This window comes from Mytilus californianus, unplaced genomic scaffold (genome assembly GCF_021869535.1).
Source record: "Mytilus californianus isolate M0D057914Y unplaced genomic scaffold, xbMytCali1.0.p SCAF_4, whole genome shotgun sequence".
In the NCBI taxonomy this organism is placed as follows: Eukaryota; Metazoa; Mollusca; class Bivalvia; order Mytilida; family Mytilidae; genus Mytilus; species Mytilus californianus.
In genome coordinates this window covers 34,666,729-34,693,372 of record NW_026262690.1, presented here as the reverse complement: position 1 = coordinate 34,693,372, position 26,644 = coordinate 34,666,729, and the positions used below count along the sequence as shown (strand labels likewise).

Below are 26,644 nucleotides of genomic sequence, written 5' to 3'. Positions count from 1 at the left end.
TGAAGAAAGACCATAGGCAGATAATTTACTTAAAAGAATGTCATGTGGTGGACAGTCAAAAGCTTTCGAAAGATCCATAAGTATTGACTGCCACATACATATTGTTATCCAGAGCTGTTTTTCAATCTTCAAGGAGTCGCAGAAAAGTTGTCTGACATCCATGAGCTTTTCTAAATGCACATGAAAAAGCATGAAATATATTTTCAAAAAAATTCAGTTAACTGGTCAGACATAACCATTTCATATACTTTTGAAATTGTAGCTAAAATGCTCACAGTTCTGTAGTTCTTTTTATCAAGTGGATCGTTCTTTTTGTGTAGTGGTACAACCTGAGCTTCTTTAAGTCTGTTTGGAAATTCACTTGATTCTATAGTATTATTTATAAGTGTTGTTATATGTTTGTTAAGTACTGGTGCACCAGGTCGTAATAACTTAGATGATATCTAATCTACTCCTGTAGCTTTTTTATATTTATCTTTTTCACCAGTTTGTCTACAGTATCAACATGCATAGGTTAAAAATCAAAAAGTTTATCATGTTGTATGTTAGCTTTAATTTTCAAAATACTAGGGTGTGTTTTTTCTTCAAAAATAGTACCTTTGCCTATGTCATTGGCAACATTAATAAAAAAAAGTATTGAAGTTGTCACACAAACTTCTTTAGTGTTGTTTAAAATGTTATTTTCTTCCACTAGTTAAATTTTTTGTTGGCTGCAGGTAGACTTTTTAGAGAGAAATGGTTTAATTGTACTGTAAAGTGTTTTGATTTTTGTCCTCCAGCACATCTTTCTTGAAAATAAATATTCACCGATTTTCTTTTTAATTTTGTGACCATATTTCTTTGTTTTCTATATGCTTCTCAAGTTTTGTTTGTTTTGTATATTTCAAATTTTGATCTCAAAATTTGTTTGTGAAAAATAGCTCTGTTCATGTATTCTTCTGGAAACTCACCTGTGAAACTATCTTGTATACGACTTGGTTGATTAACAGGCGACTCTCATTGCACTGTGGCTGCCAAGATTAAACCCTGCTATACAAAATAACGTCGTCGGCTGTCTTCAGACTTGTCAATCTCAACGTCCACCAGAGCACAATTTCACGTCATGATGTGGACAACAACAATAACGTGAGGGTACCCAAATTGCACCTATTTTGACAGTTTTTTTCACCTACGTTTGTTTATGATCAAGAAAAAAGTTTCCATTCTGTGTTTATTTTGTAGATGTATCCTTATTTACTATATAGTTCCACCAATTTAATTTTGAATCCATATTGAATCATAGAAAAATGGGCCAAATGATCCATGATTCTGTAACGAGGAGTACCCAAATTGCATCTATTCTTAAATTCACATCCGTAAAAATCGAATAAATAATGTTTTGTTTTATTTCTCCAAATATTTAGAGCAATTCGACAATAGTCCATGCTTACTGTTTATTTGCTAAGTAACATGTTTTTTTCTTCATCTATTGATATATACTGTGAACGTTTTGTGTTAAGGCGAAGTGTACGTAATTAACTACTCCACAGAATTTTTTTGAAATTTTACATATGGATTCTGCTTGTAAAAATACATCAGAAAATAAAACAAAAAAAGGGGGTAACCGGTTTCGTTTTTCAGATACAAGCTGTTGAAATTAACAGCATGATACACCAAAAATACAAAGGATATATAGGGAAAATCATAAAAATCGGCGGATATTTTTACTTTATCGAGATTTTCTAATTCGTTGGTCCACAAAATTTTTTTAAAAATCGTTATACGATTCAAAAATGAACGACGAATCCATTGGTGCAAAGAAAGTCCTTAGCAACCGTGCTAGTTTTCAAGCTATATCCTGTGGAAGATTGATTTTTAGCAGAAAAAACAAAAAAATTCGGCGACGTTATTGATGTCTACTGTAACGTCACCACAACTTCTACTCTATAACGCTATTTTACCGTACAGTGTCGTAACAAAATCGTGAGTGTGTATAACCCATTTTCATAATTATTTCAAATGCTCAAGCGTAATCAATTGATAAGGAAATAAACTGACTAATTTTTAAAGATATTTCTGCTGCTAAAAAAAAAAGCCAAATTGGCAAATAAATATACTGCAAGTGAAAGAAAGTTACTGTAAAGACTTTAACTCCATCTTTTCTAAATTAGACAGGGTTCCACATCTTTTTTGAAATGCTTGTATTGTTCTAATTTTTATGAATAAAATATCGAGTTTGAAATTGTCCCGGTTAACACAGCGTTGACAGAATTATTCTATACATATTTAAATAATCGGTTATACTATTGGGATCGTGTAAACACGTATTTTACTAAATTTTTTCCATCTTGTCATCCTCACCATTTCCGGCGCTTTCGAGGTATTGCGCACAAAACCCATTTTATTAAATAATTTGTCAGGTTCACATACGTGCACGTGACAAAACTCTGCAATTTTATTTAAAAAATTTCCTGTTTCGATCACTTTCCCTTTTCTTTAACTACACTGTCCGAGGTTAGGGGAGGGTTGAGCGCTCACAAACATGTTTAACCCCGCCACATTCTTTATGTGCCTGTCCCAAGTCAGGAGCCTGTAGTTCAGTGGTTGTCGTTGGTTCATGTCTGTCATATTTGTTTTTCGTAAATTGTTTTGTTATAAATTAGGCCGTTAGTTTTCTCAATTGAATTGTTTCGTATTTTTCATGTCGGGGCCTTTTATAGCCGACCATACGGTATGGGTTTTTCTCATTGTTGAAGGCCGTACGGTTGCCTATAATTGGTTACATCCACTTCATTTGAACTTTGGTGGATAGTTGTCTCATTGGCAATCATACCTCATCTCCTTATTTTTATAAAGCATGATATAATGTTTGTTGGAGTTTCAGTAACAAAGGAAATAACTTCTTGTACCATTATTTGTTAAATATCCACATGCATGACTCCCAAAAATAAGAAAACTGCATCTGTATATTATCTTGAGAATTCTTATGGCTGTAATAAGGTAAAAAAAAAAAGAACCCGCATATGAATTTCAGCAAAATAAAACAGATCGGAGTTTTTTATGTAACTTCCCCTAGCACAGATCATTCCAAGTGTTATGCCTTAACATTGTGTATATTGTAATGCTATAGCATTGTGTATAGTGTAATGCTAAAGCTTTGTGTATAGTGATATGCTGTAAATGTTCTGGTGTAATGCTATATTTGTACTGATGTAATGCTGTAAGAATGTACCAAGGGCAATGTTATGAGAATGTATCCATCCAGTATGATGCTAAAAAAATGTACCTAGTGTAATTTTATTAGTATGTACATTTTTTTGTACCTAGTGTAAATTGCAAGGAGACTAATAATGTAATGCTTTACGAGTTTACCTAGTGTAGTACCATACGAATTGTGCCTGTATATAATGCAAATGAATTGCTTTTTTGTTAACATATTAATATAAAAATAAGGAGATGTGGTATGATTGCAAATGAGACAACTATCTGCCACAGTTTAAGGTAGATCGGGTGTCTTTTTCTGAGCGTCCGTTCTGGTCATGTTGCAAAAAAACTTTTTTGTTTTAAAAATATTTTACCAAGTATCATTCAATATACTAGTACAACAAAATACCTAAAACTTGAAATTTAAAGATTGAACTATAAAAAAATTAAGTGTCGTAAAGTATATTTAAAATTTTGGGGGATTTTTTCAAGAAAATAAGGCCCGTGACCCCCTTTTTTATTTGATATTTAAGAGGTATTAATGAAAAGCAATTTTCTCGTCGAATTTTAGTCAATTCTATCGTTAATGTTACCTCGATAAGGAAAATTTAAGCTTCCCCTATATAAACAATATAAAATAACCCAAATTTCGTTAATTTCAATGTATTATTACGAAAAATCAAGGTCCGTGATCCCCAGTTTTTATATTGAAATTTGAAATTACATTGACCCAGAAGTCTTTTACAGAAGTTTAAGAAAAATCTATCGTAGAACATTTAGACACCCCAGCTACCTTAAATGAAATGGATGTAAGCAATTATTATAGACAACCATACGGTCTTCAACAATGAGAAAAATCCAAACCGTAAAGTCGGCTATAAAAGGCCCCGACATTCATTTGCATACATTATTTTCTTCACTTCTTCCCCTTCTTCCCCTACCTTATACTCTTATACTCTATTCTATCATAATCTTCAATTGAGACTCGAGAAGAAAAATTTTACTTCAAAATTGTATTCACTACTTTTGAATGATACACAAAAGCACAACAAAAGAAAACAAATTTCGCTAGGAAAAATAGCATGTTCTATTTTTATCATACATGTGTAGTTTCAGTTTCAACCATGGTTCTAAATTTAGAATTTACCTTCCCCAAAAATTGCGGACGGAGTAGAAGACACCTGTTTATTTTCTGCACCTTGAAAACTGAGACTTGGATGACATAGATTTTACTTATTCTGAGATAAATGTTATAGTGCTCAATTCTTAGTTTCTGTGTAGTGTTTTGTGGACGGAATCTGATGGGTTTTTTTGCTGTTGGCTTTGTTCTTCGACTTGTAGTTATAAATGTCGCACTAGTGGTCGATTACGGCCTTATACTTGGTATCTTATATACTTTTTACATAAATAAAAATCATGTCCTAAAATTTTCAATTGCATAAAAAACGGACATGCCAACGTCTTTCTAGTTCAACACACAAATTCACATGCAATATAATTATTCGTTACCTACAATTTTATGCTACACTGTGAATTTCATTCAAAACTATGATTTTTCAAAAAATATTGTGGGGTCAATTCTGGTTTAATTTTAATGAATTTGATACGAATAGAAGCAGAATTATCACTTGTTTATTTGTTTATTTGGTTATAATTTTGTTGTTAATAGGCGTTTTTACTTCTGTTGAAATAAACACGAGTCGTATTGTGTACCTGCTCCTGCGTGTCTAAAACAAAAACAGTGGTATTAATAGTCAGACTAACTCACAATAGGATACTCAGATTTCTGATTGGAGTCATTCTGATAATTTCTTTGAAGTTTTGAGATAGCACAGGAATACTTGTTTGAAATCGTGATAGACCGCACGAAGTTGTTTCTCTTTCATGTGCCCATTTTTCCTTTCTTGGAGTAGGGGAAATAACTCGCGTAACTAACGACGCACGTTTTTTATCCCAAATTCCGCTAGAGGCGTGCAATTACGTATACTTCGCCTTAAGGGCATACGTAGGCTGGTCCTCTCCCTTGCAACATATACCTTTGTATATCTGTCAGAGCCAAACAGATAAAGGACAGAGAACCAGTCTAAGGGCATACGATACAGTTACAGGGGAGGTAATGACGTTGCTCACGTAAAATGTTATTTTCGCGACGTCAAACTGTGACATATCCGGAAAAAAGCATTTTTTCGACTGATTTTTATCATTCAAACTGATTTCACTTGAAAACGAGTTCATGGACCCCTCTTCTTTAAAATGACATTAGATTTGATTACGTATGAAGATTATTTGTACCAATTTTCATAAAAAAGTCACAGATGAATTTTTTTTAAATTAGATAAACAGCAAAAAATGCCTTTTTTTCTGAAATCATGAAACTTTGATAAAAATTAATTATTCCAAAGAATTGTTATACAAATTTAGAGCATACTTATGTAAAGAAGATTTTCCAAATCTTTTTACAAAAATCCGCTTGTGTTTATCTTTTGAAACAAAAAAGTTAGGTATGTCTATCCAAAGGATAGAAATGTGCAAAAAAGCGAAATTTTGAGTAAAATGTCTGAAATTTCGACCACATTTATCTCTTAAAGTAGCACATGAAGGTATATTTTTTATGATATATTTGAATTGACTAGGTGCAAAATAGCTTGTATGCAAATTTTCGTAAAAAAAATCACCGTGGGCCGCAGTCAAAACTGTCTCGTATGCCCTTAAATAAATTTAGCTGTGTTGAAAGACGTACATAATGTCAAATCAAAAAAAAATTCAACATGTTTAGTCTCTAGGAAAACTTCTAAGATTTCCGCTGCTATTTTTTTGTTAAATGGGTGCAATTTGGGTACTGTGGCGTTACCCTGCAAAAGAGAGGCGACAGATACCAAATGGACATTCAAACTCGTAAGTCGAAAACTAAACTGCCAACGCCATGGCTAAAAAAGAAAAAGACAAACAAATAACAGTACGCAAAACACAACAGAAAACTAAAGACTGAGCAACACGATCCCCAAGGGACGATTTCAACTTCACCACTAGGAACTCTTGGTTTAATAGCTTCCCTGTAAGCAGCAACCTTCTATCAAGGAAATCATGATAGGAAAAACAAACCCGGGAATAGTATCAACTGGTAGATATATACTCCGTATGCAGGTGCTGCTGGAATGTTGCTACATTGAAATGGGAAGTTCACAATTGGGAAGTTTAAATCATCTCTTTTGTTGTAAAGTTTTGTTTTCAACCGACCATCATTGTCAATTTCTAGATTTAAGTCAAGATATGAGGCCGACTTAACTGTATCTGCTGTATCCTTTATCTCAAGTTCGATTGGATAGATGCGTTCAACATAGTCACCAAGTTTTGAATTATTTAGTGAGAGAACATCATCTATATAGCGGAAAATCGTACGAAGTTCCTGTATGAAGTCAGCCTCATATGAATAAAGGAACAAGTCGGCAAGAAGCGCACAGTTTGTTTCCATGGGAATGCCGATTGTTTGTTGAAAAACACGTCCTCCAAACGTGACAAATATGTTGTCAATCAAGAAATCAAGCATCTTGATAATGTCAGTTTCAGAGAATTATTTTTGTTTGATTCGGCTTGATTTTTTACAAAGTACGATGTATCCCTAGCTCCATAAGACAAGAAACTTTAAGGCCATTCCTTTTTTATGAAACAAAGCAGGACCAACTCTTTCAATTTGTCTTTTAGTTTGGAATGGGGAATACTTGTGTAAAGTGTAGAAAAGTCAAATGTTTCAATACTATTGCAAGAGGAAAGAGTCTTAGATTGTATGTACATTGTACTCTAAAAGATCTTTGGAATTTGTTAGTATACACATCTGATTCACGCCACCTCTAGAATAGGTAGGCTCACGACATTTCGGGCCTTTGGATAACATATTTCGCAGAAAAGTGTTATTAACAATGTTGAAGTCACCAGTAATAACGTCACCAGCCGGATTATATATGAATAGGGAAGTGATATATTAATCATGAATGAATATAAAAATAACTTAAATACACACAAAAATAAACAATGCAACCACATACAAAGTCACGATTTATCTTTTTTTCAACATGATATTTTATGAAGGTATGAAATATGATGGTATGAAATCAGACATACGTATGGTGACCGGTTAAGGTCATTTCGTGATTTCGCCCGTCATATTCTCTAGGGTGAAATCGCGAAGTCGAAAACGCGAAGTCGAAAACGCGAAAACGCAAAATATTTTTTCTTTCCGATTTCGCGTTTTCGTATAAGTAAATCAATGCATTTAATGATGAAAAACAGCACCCTATGAACATTGGACCGTTTGGGCTATTTTTAAAGGTTGAAAGCGCGCGTGTATTAAACTTTATATATACGGAAAATGCATTGCATATTATCGTTTCTTTTGTTGACTAGTAAATATACATGTTTTGTGTGTAGTCTACCTTCACTATGATCTAAAATAGTGTTGAACAAATCACAAAAACAAACGCACAATAAAATTAAAACCAGAAAAATACTCAACTTATTAAATAATGTTTTATAAACGATAGAAATTACAAAATATTACAAGTACAATACCAATGGCAAATCAACCATTAGAGTGCATTAACAAATGTCAAACAATTTGAGTTGCAACTTAAGACGCCCAGGAAATTCATCTATAAAAAAATCATCTAATTACCAAAGTTTCAGATATACTGAGCAATGACCCATACTTAATGTATGTTGTTATTTCCGGCATCTAAATCAGACTCCCGTTAAAAGAAAACTAGAGGCTCTTAAGAGAGCCTGTATGGCTCATCCAGACAAAATTGCAATAAACCAGCACACTAAGCAACATTGATTTGCAATTACACCTTACCATAATTTTTTTTAAATTAGCATGTCAAGAGCAATTAATCATATAATGAGTTGTTATAAAACTTAAAATCAATACATGTACAGGCTTTTGTGGTCTTGATCAAAAGAATCATTCCATCAGTTGTGAGTTTCCTTTTTTCTGTCAGTTTTCAAGATAAAAAGGTGAAAACAGCAAAAATAAGGCAAGGACAGTAATTCCTATGATAAGTTGTTGTACAACTTCAACTCAATAGAGACATGTGTAGGCCTGGTAATCAGGAGCATTTCATAAATTATAAGTTTATATATATGTATCTATCATAATTTTGAAGATAAAAGCAAAAACAGCAAAAATTGTCAAATTTTACATTTCAATGGCAATAACTCATGAAGGAAATTGTCAAACTAACACAATGGAGACTTTTGTAGCCCTGATCGAAAAAAATCATTTCCTTTGTTACCATCTTCTTTCTATCTGTTTCATTTATTTTATATATATGATTTAAAACCAAAAATAACAAAAAGGCGAAAAGGCGAAAAGGCGAAAAGGCGAAAACCCAAAGTCGAAAATGCGAAATCGGAAAGAAATTTTTTTTCGCGTTTTCGCCCTATAGAATATGAAGGACGAAAACGCGAAATGGCCTTAACCGGCCACCATAAAAATATTTTTTATTTATATATTTAGTTTGTACTTTCAGACTTCGTCGGTATGGAACTTGACTGAAAAAAAAAATGAACAAAATGGCGTCAATAATTACTATAAACATGTTATTATGAAAAATCATATAAATTCATTTTTATTACCGTTTTCATAAACCAACACGATGTCATAGAATAAAGGTTAAGCTTTTGAATTGTTTTTTTTTTTCATTTAAATATGTCAAGTTCAAGTAGCTATTTAACCTTTACCAGAATATAACGTGTCGGTGTATTTTTTTTACTACTTATATACGAATAACAGTCAACATTCGTAATTTACACCAAATTGTAGCAAAATATTCCTTCTTTAAAATGATATCTCATTTTGACACTTTGTTCTTTTCTACGTGACTTTTCTACTTTTCAACATTTTGAAAATTCGTACTACACTGCCAGATTGAAAGACACGTTTTGACAGAAATGCCAAACTGAAATTTTGGAAAGTGGTTCCCTTTTACACGGCAGTGATTTTCTACTTGTCTTGGTTTTTATCCTCCTTTATATCTTCTTAAGGAAGATGACCCTGTGAATTTAGATGACCGATAAATATAACAGGAATGGACCTCCGTTAGGATTCTTTGTATTATTTATAATTCCGACCGAAACAGACATGAATTATCGCTCCGTGGGAGTCCCGATTGATTTCGAACCGCGTTTCCATTCCTTTTAAATATACAATTCATTGGTTCGTACAGAGACATGTCTCTGGTACGTACAAGCAAGGAATTGTATATTTAAATATACAATTCCTTGGTACAAGTCAATATTGCTTGTCCATATACATAAACGAACTCTAATGTAAGATTGTGTTGGCAAGTGACACATTTTCATTTTTTTTCTGTCAGAAATTAAGGTTTACGAAGCGTCAATATTGAGCTAAAAGTATAATGAAATTTAAGTAAAGTAATCTTCATAAACATCCAATTAAAAAATAAGTAAAAACATTTGGCAATTAAAAAACTCAAAAAGTGTCAATAAATTTTCACTGGGTCGTCATTTTTCTACACTCATAGTGTAGTTGAAGAAGCAGCTTCTCTATACAACGTGATAATGGCAAATGATTGTTGGGCGGAATTACGGCGATAGTTGTCTCAAATCCAGTGAAGAATATCTACGGTGCTTGTTGGGGTTGATGTAAAATTGAGAATGGAAATGGGGAATGTGTCAAAGAGACAACAACCCGACCATAGAACAGACAACAGCAGAAGGTCACCAACAGGTCTTCAATGCAGCGAGAAATTCCCGCACCCGGAGGCGTCCTTCAGCTGGCCCCTAAACAAATATATATACTAGTTCAGTGATAATGAACGCCATACTAAACTCCAAATTGTACACAAGAAACTAAAATTAAAAATAATACAAGACTAACAAAGGCTAGAGGCTCCTGACTTGGGACAGGCGCAAAAATGCGGCGGGGTTAAACATGTTTATGAGATCTCAACCCCCCCCCCCCTTATACCTCTAGCCAACGTAGAAAAGTAAACGCTTAACAATACGCACATTAAAATTCAGTTCAAGAGAAGTCCGAGTTTGATGTCAGAAGATGTAACCAAAGTAGTCGACAAGCAAGTATAGACCAATAGCAATTCTGAGTTACCTTGGGAAACTCTTTACTGCAATTTTGAGTGAGCGATTTATTTTAATACTGAGTTTTCAGACGACTTTCTTATCTTGAATGAAAATCAATGTGGATTTCGTAAGGGCTATTCAACAACTGATAATTTGTTTATGATTTTTAACTTTTTTGAAATTCTAACAAACAAGAAGAAAAAAAATGTTTTGCGCATTTATTGATTTTAAGAATTTTCGACAAAGTTTGACGGGATGGACTATTAGTACAGTGACAAGTAAGGTAAATTAAAAAATTTAATGGACCGAAATACCTCACGGCTAATTTTGGTCTTATTTTGAAGATAATACCCTTTGATTAAGTCATGTCGTAGAGTGCCAAACTGGTGCAGATTTTTGAAAACTGTAGTCAAAGGTCAAAAGGGGGGATTTTAAAAAATCGCAATTTTTGGACATTTTGGACAATTCCTCCGTAGACCCTGATGATAACTGAGAAAATCTTTCTATGTAATCATGCTCTGGGAATGTTGCACGAACTCAGATGTCATATTTATGCCTGATTGCCAGATATAAGTGATGTATACCCCGTTTCTAACATGTAAGAAAATGAAAGAATAAAAATCTTTATCTACGGAAATTATCGACAAAAATTATTCATATTTAATATTTAGCTATGCAACAATATATGACAACATATAAAAATATTTTTGGGAAAGTTTTGTTAACATGCCATAAAAACAAAGGAGGAATAAGTACTGTAAAGTTAACACCCGGTCCATGATTCAATGAAAAAATGATGAAATTCATTATTGATTATTTAAACCCAAAATAATTTTGGAACTATAAAAAATAGTCTTGATGCATGAATGTCAGCATGAACACGATAGTATATGACGTTTATTTCATGTAAATAGGTCAATCAGTACAAGAGCAATAGCATATTGAAAACTTGGGCCCCCTTTTAATAAAACAACACAAACAATGGAATATATAGCAGACTTGACGTAAACAGATTTGAAAGCCCGATATATATGTGAACAAACCCGATTCACAGAGATGTTACGATACAAAGGAAGCTGTCTAGGTATATATTACACTAGCACTAGACATCAATATGCACGTCCTTTTGAAAAGGTAACGGAATACTAAGAAACAAATATGTGGATGTCATGGTAACTATGTAATACTTCCGAAATATTCGATACAACAATATCTCCAATTGGTTTGAAAGCGCAAAGTTGGAGTCCACTAACAGCAGAAAACATGTAATATTGGGCATTGAGATTAGTAGTTCAATCGTCATCCATATCGCAGCAATCTTCTAAAACGATCTGATGAGTAAGCTGGTTTCTACAACCACCACTGCCCTGACAACAACAAATGCAGGTGCACGACAAATTCTGTTCGTACCATACGCAATATTTGCTACATATAGTTTTGCCTTTACATGTACAAACAGGGTCCTGTCGGAGGAAATTGGTTTCAAAATATACCGAAACTATGTAGCTATTCCCCATATCCATATTCAAAAGGTGATCTAGGTGGCAGTTTGGTGATATAATCATTTATCCAAAGTCTCACTAAGAAAGCACCCTTAGAAAGCGCCGACTTCACTCTTGAGTGTATTGAGATCACCATGTACTGATTGAGCACTGCTTCTGGGGTCATATATATCCGCGATGAATTGACTTTTCACTGCATCAGATGTGTCAATATTAGAACCAGCTTAATTGACAAACTTTGATACATGCATGGGTTTTGTTTCGACGCCTTATAACTGTCTTTTTTTTTTACCAATTCTGATTAAAGAAGACGTGTCGCATCCTGTAAGAGCGTGAGCATCTGGTAGTGTGCCAGACATCAGTGGTCCAATTACTAGTATTTAAAAAAAAGTTGCATATGTCGTGAACAGGTAAAAACCGTCTTGCGTTTTTGGTTGAAGAAACTCTCCAAGTCTGAAACCACAGTTCACCATGTTTGAAGCTGAGGAAAATACCTTATTAGAGATAAACATAAGTGTCTGATGATTTTAATATAATGTGCGACCCTGGAATAAAATTTTGCCATCTGTTCATTAGCAAATAGCCAGCAGAATAATTCTTATATCTGCCTATTCAGTCACTTACAGGTCCGTCACAAAATTGCTTCGCAGTTTATAGATTTTGACAAGATCCCGTTATGAATATTTCGTCATGGTCTTGCAAATTAAAATCATTGTAGTGCGGGAGTGCATAGTCACCTACAAATCTTATCCCTGTTTATTTTCGGGTGCACAAATAATTATTTTAGAATCTCTAATTGATGTGCCTTCAATGACTTTAAGAACTTTAGATCTTCCACCATTTGAAATATTCTTCCTTGTTCTTTCTGCTGATTTTGTAGAAGGTTCCACATCATATCAATCAAACACGTCCACGACACCCCCGAAGTTTTCAAAACCAGCTATTAGGGATTTAAAGGCGTCCTTGGCCAACTCTCCAAAACTGTTGTACCTTTTTACAAAAAGACTTTGTACAATACCCATGCATACCATCTCTGATCAGGGGTGTATTGTTTTTTAATGCAGGGATATCACACACTGACTCAGCTAAAGGTGCCAACGTATCAGGTATAAATATCCGTACAGTATCGCATGAGAGTGCATTGTAATCATTATCCAGGCAACAAAAATTATCACAGAGGTAAGAATAAATTTTAAAGCTGTAGGAAAACTAAATTTTGACGGAAATAGATAGTAGTAATTTGCTTTCCACAATTTTTTCCGCATCATGAAGGGTCTGTAAGAAAGGAACAATATGTATCTAGCAAATTATACGACAACGAAAATGCTTTTTTTTTCACAAACAGATCATCATGTAGACTTTCTGTCTGTTAGTTTTTGGAAAGCAACATAATGCTCCGAATGATTTGAAGCATCAGAGGCAAATTAATTTTTTCATTTCAGCCCAGTGGTTAACAATGCATGCTGAATGATGCAGCGCCTTGTCCTTGAAGTAATCTATGGAGAGTAAACTTACCACTGGATAGTGTGAGTGGTAATTTGCGTCATTTAAAACAACATCGGTACGCTCAATTTATAATTAATTTCAAAAACTCTCAAAATTTCTTAAACAAATTCTGTAATTGTTAAAAAAAATATCCGTTTTTTACTTCTCTATATTAAAAAAAATATAAATGTCTTTCAAGTTGATATATAAAGAAAGTTTTGCAACACTTCAATTGAGATTAATGGAGATTAAACTTTGAGGGCTCATATCTTTGTACAAAATGTTCAAAATGATCTGAAATTAACAACATTCCTGTTTAAAGGATGTTGAATTGACACGATTAAAGTAGAAAACTAAAAAATGATGATACAAATTTTGTTGTTCAAAAAGTGCCCCTCCAAATTAAAAAAAAAAAATATACGAGGTAATGTTAGTTTCTGTTCAGTTGTAATCAAATATTTGTAAGTTGACTTGTGTACATTTTATAACTAGAACATATATGAAATTACTTCCTTTCTTTGGGCGGTGTCAATAAGTAAGTAGGCAGGGGCGTAGCTAGAATAAAATGATGTGCACGCCGTTCTACCGCCGAGCGGATCGAGGCGAAAATTTTATTGGAACATTTTATGCAGAAAATGATATTTTTTCGGTTTTCGGTCATAGGAGGGTTAAAAGTTGTGCTACATAGGACTTATAGACAATTCATGAATGCAAAACTATTCAGAATTCTTTTGAATAAGGTAAATCATGGTAAATTGAATACATAAGCAACACATTTTTGTGAGACAGAATTTACTCAAAATTGTCCAAAATCTGCTCTTCGGGTCTTAGCAGAAACGAACTTCTCCATTACTATGTCAATATTCACACTGAAATCCGGATGAATATGCAATTAATGCTAGCGATGATAACCTATCGTTATTCATGGTTGGTCGTACATGTGTTTTCAACCGACGTAGTACACTGAACGATCTCTCCGCGGTAGCACTTGTCACCAGCATTGTCAACGTAATACTCAAAATACTTAAGGATACAACACTGGGCTTACCGGAGGGTGGTAATGGGGGTACCTTCATGACGAATAACGGTAAAAAATCTTGCCAAATGACGTTAACGGTAATTTTTGATGCATGACGATAAAATGAAGACTTTCTTCACGACCATACAAAAATCGACAGATTTTGACGAATCACGTTAATTTTTTTCCAAAAATAACGGTAACGATTATTTGAAAGCTCTGACGAATCACGATAAGGATAAGTTGACGAATCACGGTAAAATTTTAACCAATTTGACGCTAACGGTAGCCGAAAATGACCGTTTGACGCCTGACGGTAAAGGGCATTCATACCCTCTTACCGCATCGAGTGTCTCACACAGCGAAGTTGGCATCTGATCGCGAGGTGTTATACACCAGGGTGTTTGCCATCGAGCGACCTCCCGATTGAATTCGTCTAAATAAGATGCTAGGTCAGTCTCAGTCGTATGTCTCAAACAATGTTGCGATTTGTTAGTTGGTTATATTTCCAACAACACGAGGAAGCAGATACTGCGCAGAGAAGCGATTTTCTGATGATATCTGCGTAAAGTTAGTCAACATACCCCCCCCCCCCCCCCACCGCCCTTTTGAGGGTTTAAATTACGGTTTGCTGGAAATCAGACGATGAGGTTTTTTCACCCGGGGTATGAAGAACTACGATAAATTCGGGTTCATACGTTGTAATTTAGACAATCGATAGTATAGTAATAATTAGGGTCTGTTCTTTTCCAAATTGACTGTTTTTCGGGGTATGGATTTTCATAAACACTATTTATTTTTTTGCCGGTATACTTTTGACTGAGACATGATTTCTACTATTGAATTGGACACAATTTTAAAGTCATTTCCACATACCCCATCAAATCCAAAGAGTTACCCCTGGCATATGCTATTCCATGATTTTGGGAAACGTTTTACACACTTAAAGTGGCTTGGAAGAATTAAAATCAACATAGTTCGCCGGGAAGTCAAAATTATTTACATCTTTCCAGTTGGATGTTAGTAATTGCATCTTAACTTCTGTCATCTGCAAATTGGAATCGTGCAGACTTGACATGTCCGGTACGGAGGGGTGTTGGCTTTGGAGGTGACGGTCGAAACTGAGCTGGAGCTTGCAGTTGCATTTTCACTGTCATGATTTATTCTCTCAGACTCTGGCAAGGATTGATGGGAAATGGGTTCTTCTGAAGAACTTTTCGTTTCTATTGAAACGGGTTTAGTTAAAAAAAAACTGTCAATAGTTTTCCATTTAGCCTTTTCACCTTTTCCGCTACGTTTCGACGTCATGTCGTGTTCATCGCCGGAAATTTTATGTGCACTTTTTTTCAGCATGCCGATGTGCACGCAACTGCGTGTTGGCTTATAGGGAGCTACGCGCCTGGTAGGGAACCAATCAAAAGTAGGAACAGTATATATATAAACCTTGAAAACCAGTTTTACAAGTAAGTTTAAAAATAGGTTTTCAATCTAAATTAAGAATATAATGTCAATTATAAGCTAATTCACAAGCAGGTTTAGGTGTGTTTGATTTGTTAATTTCATTTCAATTTATTTAAATGTGTAATTCTTTATAACATAACAATGATTTAATCGATTTAAAAAATGTTTATATATGTAATAAGGATATCATTAATATCTTTGATTTTGATGTCACGGTATTTTCGGAGGAGTGCTACAGAATAAAAAATAAACTTAGTCGGGGCAAATCTTTGAGGTGTTCCTCTCACCATCTTATTGTATAAATGGTATTGTATTGTTTTGATTAAAATAAAATTGACACTAACAAAATGCTTGTGAATTACCTTACAATTAACAGTAGATTTTAAATTTAGATTGAAAACATATTTTTAAACTGACTTGTAAAACTGGTGTCACAATGATTATGTACTGTCCCTATTTTTGATTGGTTCTCTACTTAACTATAATAATTGACTCCGCCCAAAGGAAGGTAGTACCGTTGGCTAATAATGATTTCATGGTTCTGCTAGCAAGCAAGCTAACCAAAGACACTACCTTTACACGCCTGGTAAACCATCAAATCTCAATCAAATGGTTAAGTGAGAAAAAAGTTTACTGGCACTTCCTGTTGAGCTTTTCTGGTACAAAATATCAAAAATATACAGATAGGGTAGGTAGACTTTTCATCAATTTATTGTTAATCTGTAAATATTTTGTTAAATAGGAAAATGTCATACCATAGATAACTCAATGAGAGCTTGTCTTGTTCATTACTCGGACAATCATATTTAAAATGACATCGGAATGACTTTTCTCCCGCAGGTAAGTGCGGCCAGCTCAGTGAGTTTTTGACAAAATGACCGTGAGTTCTTCAATACGTAACGTATATATCAGTATAATTTTTATAAGTGTTCTTCTTCGTCACTTTAAACGTATAATAAAATTTTTTTTTTCTTTTTCTTTACGAATGTGATTTTATTAAGCTGAATATGTTATAATGTATGTCAGGTTAAGATTGTCTGGTATCGGTTGTGATATTCTGGAAAAATGTTGAGATATTCTGTTAAAGAAAACTTCCAACTAGCTATTTGCCAATCGAATACGACCATCAAAATTCGTGAACCCTAGATGTATAGTGGTTGTCATTATAGCTTGTTTCTTGTTTTGCCATTAGTTTTGTATGATCGAGTCCTGTTGGGCAATTAATACAGATACTAAAAAGCAGTGGTTTTTAAAGCCTAGAAAACGAGATGTAAAGTCTAGCGCTGAAGAGCTGAAGATGTTAAGTAAGCGCTGGAGAAATAAAGTCTAGCGCTCAAGGTGTAAGGTCTAGCGCTGTAGGTATTATGTAGCAATACACAGTTAGGAGATTGTTTTCGCAATTCAGCCCCGGTGATTTTGTCAAATAAGAAAGTTGGTGTGCAATAAAATTCATTCTTAGGTAGCTGAAGAATAATACAACTTTCAAAAGGGCTTTATACAACATGTATGAACATCAAGATTGTTTTTCTCATGTTTTATAGTGAACTTTCAGTTTGACAGTCCTTGTATCACATCCGTACCGAAATTAGGTCCAGAAATTATTGAAGCGTGTTTTTAACATTTTTTATACGCTCAAACTTCTCAATTCAATATTATCGAAAAGTTATTATACGTTTATATTGACGAAGAAGAACACTTATATACTGATATATACGTTACGTATTGAAGAACTCACGGTCATTTTGTCAAAAACTCACTGAGCTGGCCGCACTTACCTGCGGGAGAAAAGTCATTCCGATGTCATTTTAAAATTGCATTGGTCCGAGTAATGAACTAGACAAGCTCTCATTGAGTTATCTGTGGCATGACATTTTCCTATTTAACAAAATATTTACAGATTGACAATAAATTAATGAAAAGTCGACCTCCCTTACTATGTTTTTGATATTTTGTACCAGCAAAGCTCAACAGGAAGTGCCAGTAAACTATTTTCTCGCTTAACAATTTGGTTGAGATTTTATGGTTTACCAGGCGTGCTTTACCTACACACTCAAGTCAATGTGCTGTAAAATTGTGAAATTTAATTTTGACCCCTTCCCTCATAGTTTGCAAACAGTGTAGCTCTCTGAATTTTTACCACATATTAAAATGTAGTACTTTTGAATACACAAATGATTTAAGACTAAGAATTAAAATCCGTGACAAACTTAAAAGATAAATCGAGACTTTGTTTTAAGGTTCATCGTATCCTTTTGGTTAATATGGCCTTATTTACACTACAAATTTTACTCTGAGTACAGACAAACATGTGCACCTGGAAAAGTTTTAAGGCAGTGCAGGAACTAGTTTATTAAATTTCAAATGCATTTTATGTTTCAGAAAATTATAAACTTTTCTGGATTTTGCTATTCATTTTTTTTCATTCCTGCAGAAGGTGCCAAAATAAACTAAGTTGGGAAAGAGGCTTGAGAAGCTCCCCTCATATAATAAATGTTTTGAGTAGTATTGATTTAAATGGACAATAGACCGGTACTTTGCTTTTGCGCCAATTGGCATTTCATTTGCGCCAAAAAAAAAATTTTCATTTTCGCCACAAACCATATTTCATTTGCGCCAAAAATAAAACATTTCATTTGCGCCAATATTACAGGTAAATAAAATGAAAAATATATTTATTCAAAAGAAGCTTTTAATAAAAATTTTAAAACACAGTTTTTGTTTGCATAATAAGATATTCATCATAAATTAGTCATCATAGAACCATAATGAAAGCACTATACACTGATTCGTTGAACTGAAAACCATGGTTGTGTTCGTTCAAAGTTTTTATATTTTTGTTGTTGTCCATATTTGTTGTTATTCTGGATTTGCAAGTTTTTTCGATACCCCTAAACGACTTGTCTCCATTTCTTAGAACATTCATTTAGATAACCGATATGTGTGGTCAACATAAGTTACAGACTAATTGCTTGCTGAACCCCCCTGAGGTGTCTATGGGTCATTCGATATCCTCGGAATCAAGATTCTCGGAACGTCTCGAAAATTTTCGATCATTTATACAGGTAGTTATCTATGTCTTTGATACGGTCCCTCTATGGATAGACTACCACGTGACATTGTCTATTTCAACAATCAAAGTTCATTTGTAGTGTGGATAGTAAAACAATAAAGACTAGCTTGCAGTCTAAAGTCATTTATATGTTAGAACCTATTTGCCTTTTGACAAAATATATGTGTTTTTAATAATGCGAATGTTTATTAAATATCAAGTATAATGATAACGCAATTATATAAGTCATGCTTTGAGACGGTCCCTGTACGCGCTGTGTGTGTAGTATTTAATACAGCGTGCTGTTGTGCATTGTGACAAAAATCTGGGAATATTTTATTGATATATAATGTCCCATAATAAACTGATTATTTCTGAACGTTTATCATTTGATATTTTGTATTTCAATCATAACATGGGGAAAATGTCGGAAAGCATTAAGAAAATTAATAAAACGATATTTCTGTTAAAAATATTTATCTTAGATCGGAAACACAGTGATCGGAAAGCAGAAAGATAATCAAACAAAAGGATTTTTCTGTCAAAAACATCTAATTTCATTTACAGATACTACCAGACCAAGAGAATATTCATTATTAAGTTTAAACTGAGACTGAATTTATTCTTAATAGATTATAATTGAAATTGTCATATATACGTGCATTATGTCTCACAGGTTTGAACAGTCATTACATTTATGAAAATTATATGCAACGTATGAGCACAAATGAGCAGGGATGCGTACCAAAAGTTAGCTAAATATCTAAACGGTCGTGTATGAAAAAATACTTGCATGGTTTAAATCCTTGCATCTCACAAAAAACGTAATTAATATTTTACAATAATCATAACAAAATTTAATTACTATCATAATGTTAATTATTTTATACTGTTTTAGTATGGATTTAATTATAAGTCTCTGCTTATATTTTGTATAGCAATATATACATATAGTGGAATGTTAGACTTTAAAAAGAGATTGATTTGATTAATAAAATGTCCATCCGTAAATACTTGACGTTTGTGTTTATTGATTTTATATTCTAAATTTTCGGGGAAAATCACTAACAGGAATGTATGTTAATTATAAAATTTCAATTCTTTTTTTCTTCGTTTGTTTTAATAGTTCAACCTAATAGCATCTAAATATTTGTACTATGGTACGATTTTGAAAATTGTATTTATTGTGTTGACCAGTTATCCTACACGTCTTGATTCATTCACATTATACATCACCCTGTTCACACGCACACTATCGGTTTGCGTTCACAAAAATTCCGGATAAAATGTCAATGAATCAGGAGTCAAAACACTTCAGGCAGGTAGTTTGACATCCGAATTCAACTATTAGATTAATATATGTTATGACACAAATGCGTATTCTTATCCAGAGTATCAGTGCGTATGCTTTTTATTTACTATTTCTTGCGCAAAAATACCACGTGCATGCATACATATTAATTTCACTCGTGAATGCGAATTTTTGATTTTCTTATCTAAATTCAGGACACAGCATTAAGAGCTTGACATGTGACTTTAAAGCATGGCTATCGTTACTTACGGTATTCTGACCTCTAGTTGTTTCTCTTTTGTTTTCTTTTTTGAGTCACTGTCCTTTTATAAACTTTGACATTTTCGAAATGCAAAGGATTTTCTACCCATGGAATAATTTACTTAACTTCCTACTTTATTTGGCCTTTTAACTTTTTTATTCGAGCGTCACTGATGATTCTTTGTAGAATTAACTCGCGTCTGGCGTACAACATTTTAATCCTGGTATCTTTTTATATCTACAGGTTCTTTTGAGAGTATGTTCAGGTATTCATAAAACATCTGAAAATAAGATATTCTTCAAAACCAAGTTTTCCTGTAGAATATTTGGATTGATTAAAGTAAAATCAGGAAATCCTTAACATTCGAGATGTTTTATGAGACCAAAATAAGTCTCTATATAAGAGGTCCTAATGATGCTGGTGTGTTACTCTCAAGAAAATATGCGAAACCTTCTTATAAGTTGCATGCCACAGGGTTTCACTTCACATGGAAATTGGACATTAAATTTGTCTATACAACATCTACCATAAGTACAGACAGCTTCAATAACGAGTTGAAAATAATTGAAGGCATCCAGGAAACAAAATATGAAGATATGATAGATAAAATAAATGCATCCAGATTATAAAGCAAACTGAGTGCTTAAATTTATTCTGCGATTGATTTGTGCAATTTGCATTAGACATCCGGTTTGTAGAAACTGGGATTTGTAAAAGGGTTATGAAAAAATGATGTACACTCCCAAGTAATAAATAAGATAGTCGAGCCTTAACTTGAATGTATATTCAAATAGAAGCTATATAATAAAACAACTTTTCTATTCACAACTATCCAAGATTGCGTTCCACTGACTTGTGCAAGAATCTACACACAATTACATATTTTTAATAAAGGTGTTTTAACATCATCATTATCTTATTCTATTCACAGTCAATTATTTCAATTCAAAAGTAAACAAAAAATTCAGCAACAATTTTTGGTGACCAGTCAGCGGTCTTGGGTTCACGTGTTGCTTTTCTTTTTTTAAGAAAGCAACTTCAAACTTTCTTTTTGTCTGTTTTCCCCGAATTGTCAATGTCCATCATGTGAACACTGTATGATTTTAAACCAAAGTGACTCTCAGTTTTGGATTAGAAATGAGAATGAACTCACTTGATTATCCAGGGGGAATACTATAAAAAAAATTCTTTATTCGCGATGTAGCTATGACTATTTAAACTTTTTCGTGTTATGTTACCTGTAAAATGGCAATTGTCTCATTGGCACTCATACCACATCGTATTATATCTATGTAGTTTTTTTTTATTTTTGACGCAAATGAAATATAACCTCGTGGCGCACTGAATAAAAGATTGGATTTTGTAAAAATTGGCGCAAATGCAATGCGCCCCAATAGACATCTGCAAACAATAGGTGATTTAAACTGTAACTGAGTGGAACGTACGTATCAAATGAAACTCATGTGTTTGTAAAATTTTGCTAACTTCTGCAGACTGGAAAAAAATGCACATCAAAATCCAGGTAAGTACATATAACTTTTATATATTGAAGTCCTGTCATGCCTTAAAACTTTCCTAGATGCATGCATGCATCAGTTTGTCTGTACTCATAGTCGATTTTGTGGTGTAAACACGACCATATTTTTCAATTCCTTTTCAGTTTGAAATAACCTGAAACTTATTTTCTGCTAGGATCGACTAATTTAATGTGTTAGTGTAATCAGAGACATATAATACAATGTATTATATATGTCTCTGGTGTAATAGTCCCAGTTTTCCAGATAAATCTGAAGATGACAATATTAGAAGAACTGTACGTTATTCTTAGCCCCATTAATTTTTGGATTTTTCTGAATTTATTTTACTAAAAAATCAGAAGGTCACTTATACATAAGTATACCTTCCTATTATTAAAATAATATACATTTATTTCCCGTGCCGGAGGAAGATATGAAGATTTGTTCACCCAAGAATATTCATATTTCACGAGGGCTCTGCCCGAGGGAAATATGATTTTTCGAGGGTGAGCAAATCTTCATATCTCCCGAGGCAAAGGGAAATGAATGTTTTATTCCACTGCCTATGCTTTGTTTACTATCAATACATTAAATATTATTTTGCTTACGTTTTTTTTCTTATCCGCTTGTTTTTGTAAGTCAAACTAAACACGACATACCCATTGATAACTTAACAGTAAGGATCAAAATTTAATTATAAGTCTTTTTGTTTTATCGTCTGAAATAAATTTGAACATGATAATGATTTTTGCTATCGCTATTTTAAGGAATAAGAAGTTCAAAACGTTATGTACATTAACCGCGCGTAACGTCGCACGAAGTAATCCCGACATTTCAGAAGGGAATATGATCCTCAGAATGGAATATGAAGATTTGTTCAATGACACGTGGTATAGTCTCAACCAATCAAATATTGATTAAACTATCAATATGTTTAAACAGTGGAATAACAACAGTTATTCATCTAACGTGGCGGTACCCAAATTGCACCTATTTTGACAGTTTTTTTACTTGCGTTTATTTATGATCCAGAAGAAATTTTCCATTCTGTGTTTATTTTGTAGATGTATCATTATTCACTATATAAATCCACCAATTTAATTTTGAATCCATATTGAATCATAGAAAATGACCTCGAAACGACCCGGCAATAATTCTATATCATGCAGTACCCAAATTGCATCCGTGCTTAAATTCACATCCGTAAAAATCGAATAACTAAAATAAGGTTTAATTTTTTCAAATATTTAGAACAATTTGACAATAGTCCATGCATGCTTACTATTATTTCTTTTAAGGTATAGATGCATGTGACATATTGTAATCGTAAAAAAGTGCTCATTTATCATTGTTTTATATAAAAGTTGACTTTTTCACTGAATACTTCATCTGTTGATACATACTTCGACCATTTTGTGTATATTTAAAAATATCTAGCTATGTTGAAAGACGTGCATAATCATGAATATCAAATCATTAAAATGCAAATTTTTTAGTCTTTAAGAAAACTTGTAAAATTTCCGCTGCTATTTTAGTATTTATGCTAAATATGTGCAATTTGGGTACTGTTACGTTATCTAGCAGAGACATAAAATACAATATGTCTCTGGTTATAGTTTGGCACTTGTTGGATAAACGTGAGTTTTTCAATTGTTGGAAAACCGTGAACGTGACGACGATACAACTGACTCATTTTTACTTATTTAAACCTGGGACTATTATACTATGTTAGTACAAGGATTTGTATAGTGATATACTATACAAATCCTTGGTTAGTATAATAGTCCCAGTTTAAAACACCTGTGAAGGAAGGTATGTTACAAAAGTCACGGGTGACTGCACAAACAGTTCGGAACTTTTCGGACTTTTCTATCGCTTCAAACATAATTGTTTACAAACAAACATGCATGCAAGGGTGTCAGTTTTCATTGAAAATAAAACTTGAGGAAGCGTATTACTTTCGCCAATTGAAAAGAACATAGATTTTGTAACAGGTAGATATATGCATATATTTTTATTGTCAGAGTCTATGACGTATTAAAAATGATTGTACTATAAAATAAAGATACTACTTTTTAAGCGATTACATGTAAACTTAGTCCAAATAATAATTATGACGTCTTGAAAGGCTATTTTAATTTTTTTCTGTGATGCCTTCCTACGTAAACTCATGGATACCCTGACTGACTACAAAATTAGTATTCCACAAATAGTACTGCATCCACAATTTGTAAATTCTTTGGAACTTGCATTGTTAGTGCTCTCCTTTGTACACTATATTTGCCAGGTTTGTATGAAATTTATATCAACGGTTTATAAATATCAGCATTGTCTCAAACAGGTTTGAAAATTACACTGATTGCTCCAAAGCCTACATTTCTTTAAGAAATTTATCAATTATATTCACACGAGTAACTTCAACTAAGCCACATGGAAATATTAATTTTATGGTAAAATTGCATTGTAAGTGCTCCCAAGTATACCTTTCTTTAAGAAATTTATTAAAAGTTTTAATGGCCGTGGACATGTTGGACAGATAAAATATGTTCTTTTATTATCCTAGTATTTGTATTTGAATCAGTGCTTCTCTTTTTCAGTGAATGCTAGAAATAGTCTATTTAAGCTAAAGGAAATGGAGTTTGACAAATCAGTCCTTGAAAAATTATCAGCACATGAAAGACTGAAAATTAATCGACAGTTACGACAAAAACAGATTGAAAGTTACCTGAGGTTTGTTAGAGATCTAAAAGAAAGAGGTGGTGGTTCCGTCAAAAAGCCATGCAAACCTAACAGAAAGAATACCAAACCTTTTTTTCCTGAAGATCTACTGCTCCAGGATGCTGTTGAAAATTTTGATGATAAAGAAGGTTAATTTAGATTACAATTCAATAAGTTGGTTGCCAATGTGATATAAAAAGATGCTATACTTTGCACATTCAAAACAATTTAACTTTTCACAGTACCTTTTGATGACAATTTGAAATACTGCAAAGGTAAAACAAATTATATGTCGTAGCATGTTGTAAAGAATGGTAATATGCGTCTTAAGAAGACACCGTTTTGTAGAACTTTATATTTATCCTTTCTATGTCATTGAGAATTTGAGTTACATGTAGAAAAGGTTTAGAATTAAATATTTCATTTCAGTACAAAGTAAGTAAGTAAATAGTTTATTACAGTGTCACAATCTAATATTATACATAATATATTATACATAAGATAAAAGCAGCATAAAAATGTATTATTCCTGCCTTAAAAGACATATGAGACACTTTTACCTCATGCCCATTAAATGCATACATAATTTAAAAATCATTTTTCAAAATTAAAAATTATTTAAAAGTACAAAAAAATACATTGTAGTAAGATTGCCTTATTTTTCTATACATGAACAAATGTACTACATGTGTACCTATACCCATATAACTGCTTTAAAGTACTTTATTATTTTATTTTAAGTAACAAGATCATTACAACATTGTTCTAACCACAATTTTAGAACAGGAAATGGAACATCATTATTGCATAAGGTGAGTTAGAAAGAGCCGATATTTACTATTCACAAATTTAAACCATCTCTCCAGTATGATACAGCTTTCATATTCATGTAGGAAGTGCAAAATATCATTTTGATTTAAAATAAAATTTTAAATGTAATTTCTATAATTGTTTGAACTCTAATTTTGTTTTGTTCCATAAAAAATTCCAAATACTTCTTTTATAATATTTGAACAGTGCATCAGCTTGGACAAGGGAAACCTAATTATTAACTTTACTTGATAAAATTAAAGAATTTTACTTAATGGAAATAAGCTCTACCATTTCATTGTTTATGACTTAACTAATTGATTAAGCAAAAACATTACATAAAAGATTTAATTGAACATGCACACTTATATTTTATTTTTATCTTTTAATAGACTTTATTGATTATAAAATACACAAGGTTTATAAGTTCCCTATCAAAGGATTTTTACAGTGAACTAGACATTTTTTCATGATTTTATAGGGATGAAAAGGGGATGCATGTTATACATAAATGCATACTTTACACGTACAAATATTGTATCTGATAAAGATCCTAATCACTGATAAAGAATAGATAAATAGCAGACTAAGAAGTGCTTTAAATTCTATAGATTCTCTCAATCTTATATGACGTAAAGTCAGTGAGATGCAACTTTAAAAAAAAACTTTTTCAGGGTGCTTTCTGTCTGCAATTACCTTAATTCTTATTTTATATATATTTCTAATTCAATAAGATAGGGGTACAGGAGAGGGTGGTAATAGAACTAAGAAAGTGTTAATAGAACTTGATATAGCCAAAAGAATTATGTAAGTGTCAGTAAGTGGATGATCAGATGCAAGTCCAGTTGTGGATTCAGACATGCATGGGCACATCCAGAACCTCCCCTTCTAAGAAAATAAAAAAAATGTAGTTAATAGTTAATATTATATATAAGGAGGCTCCCCTAACTTCTAACCCTAGATCTGTGCCTGAAGTCATTTAACTCAGTACTCAGTATCATACAGTTATTTCATATTTCATATAGTGTGCTTCAGATGACAATGCAGTTACAGCAGCCATATTGATCAACCATGGAGCAGACATCAATATACAGGATGACGATTGGTGGACACCTTTACATGCTGCTTGTTCATGTGACTCTGTGGATATGGTACAGTTATTACTCAATGTAAGTTGTCAGGTGTTTCAAACAGATATATATTTTGTTTTCTGTATCAAGATTATTACACTTTTTATTACATATAGGGTACAA

The 26,644-nt window shown here is 32.9% G+C and overlaps 1 protein-coding gene and 1 long non-coding RNA gene across 5 annotated transcripts in view; one reads left to right on the top strand and one right to left on the bottom strand.

Annotated features, from left to right (window-relative positions):
• The window catches only part of LOC127698254 (uncharacterized), a 367,371-nt gene that overhangs the window by 269,282 nt on the left and 71,445 nt on the right, over positions 1–26,644 (bottom strand). The gene's annotated exons all lie outside the window — the stretch shown is intronic.
• Positions 23,747–26,644, top strand: part of LOC127698216 (unconventional myosin-XVI-like) — a 132,198-nt gene continuing 129,300 nt past the window's right edge. For all 4 annotated transcript variants that reach the window (XM_052201570.1, XM_052201568.1, XM_052201569.1 and 1 more), the window contains exons 1-4: positions 23,747–23,857; positions 24,461–24,730; positions 25,323–25,393; positions 26,417–26,560. In XM_052201570.1, coding sequence (XP_052057530.1) covers positions 24,496–24,730; positions 25,323–25,393; positions 26,417–26,560 — 450 coding nt within the window. In that variant the 5' untranslated portion in view covers positions 23,747–23,857; positions 24,461–24,495. The remainder of the gene's footprint in view (positions 23,858–24,460; positions 24,731–25,322; positions 25,394–26,416; positions 26,561–26,644) is intronic.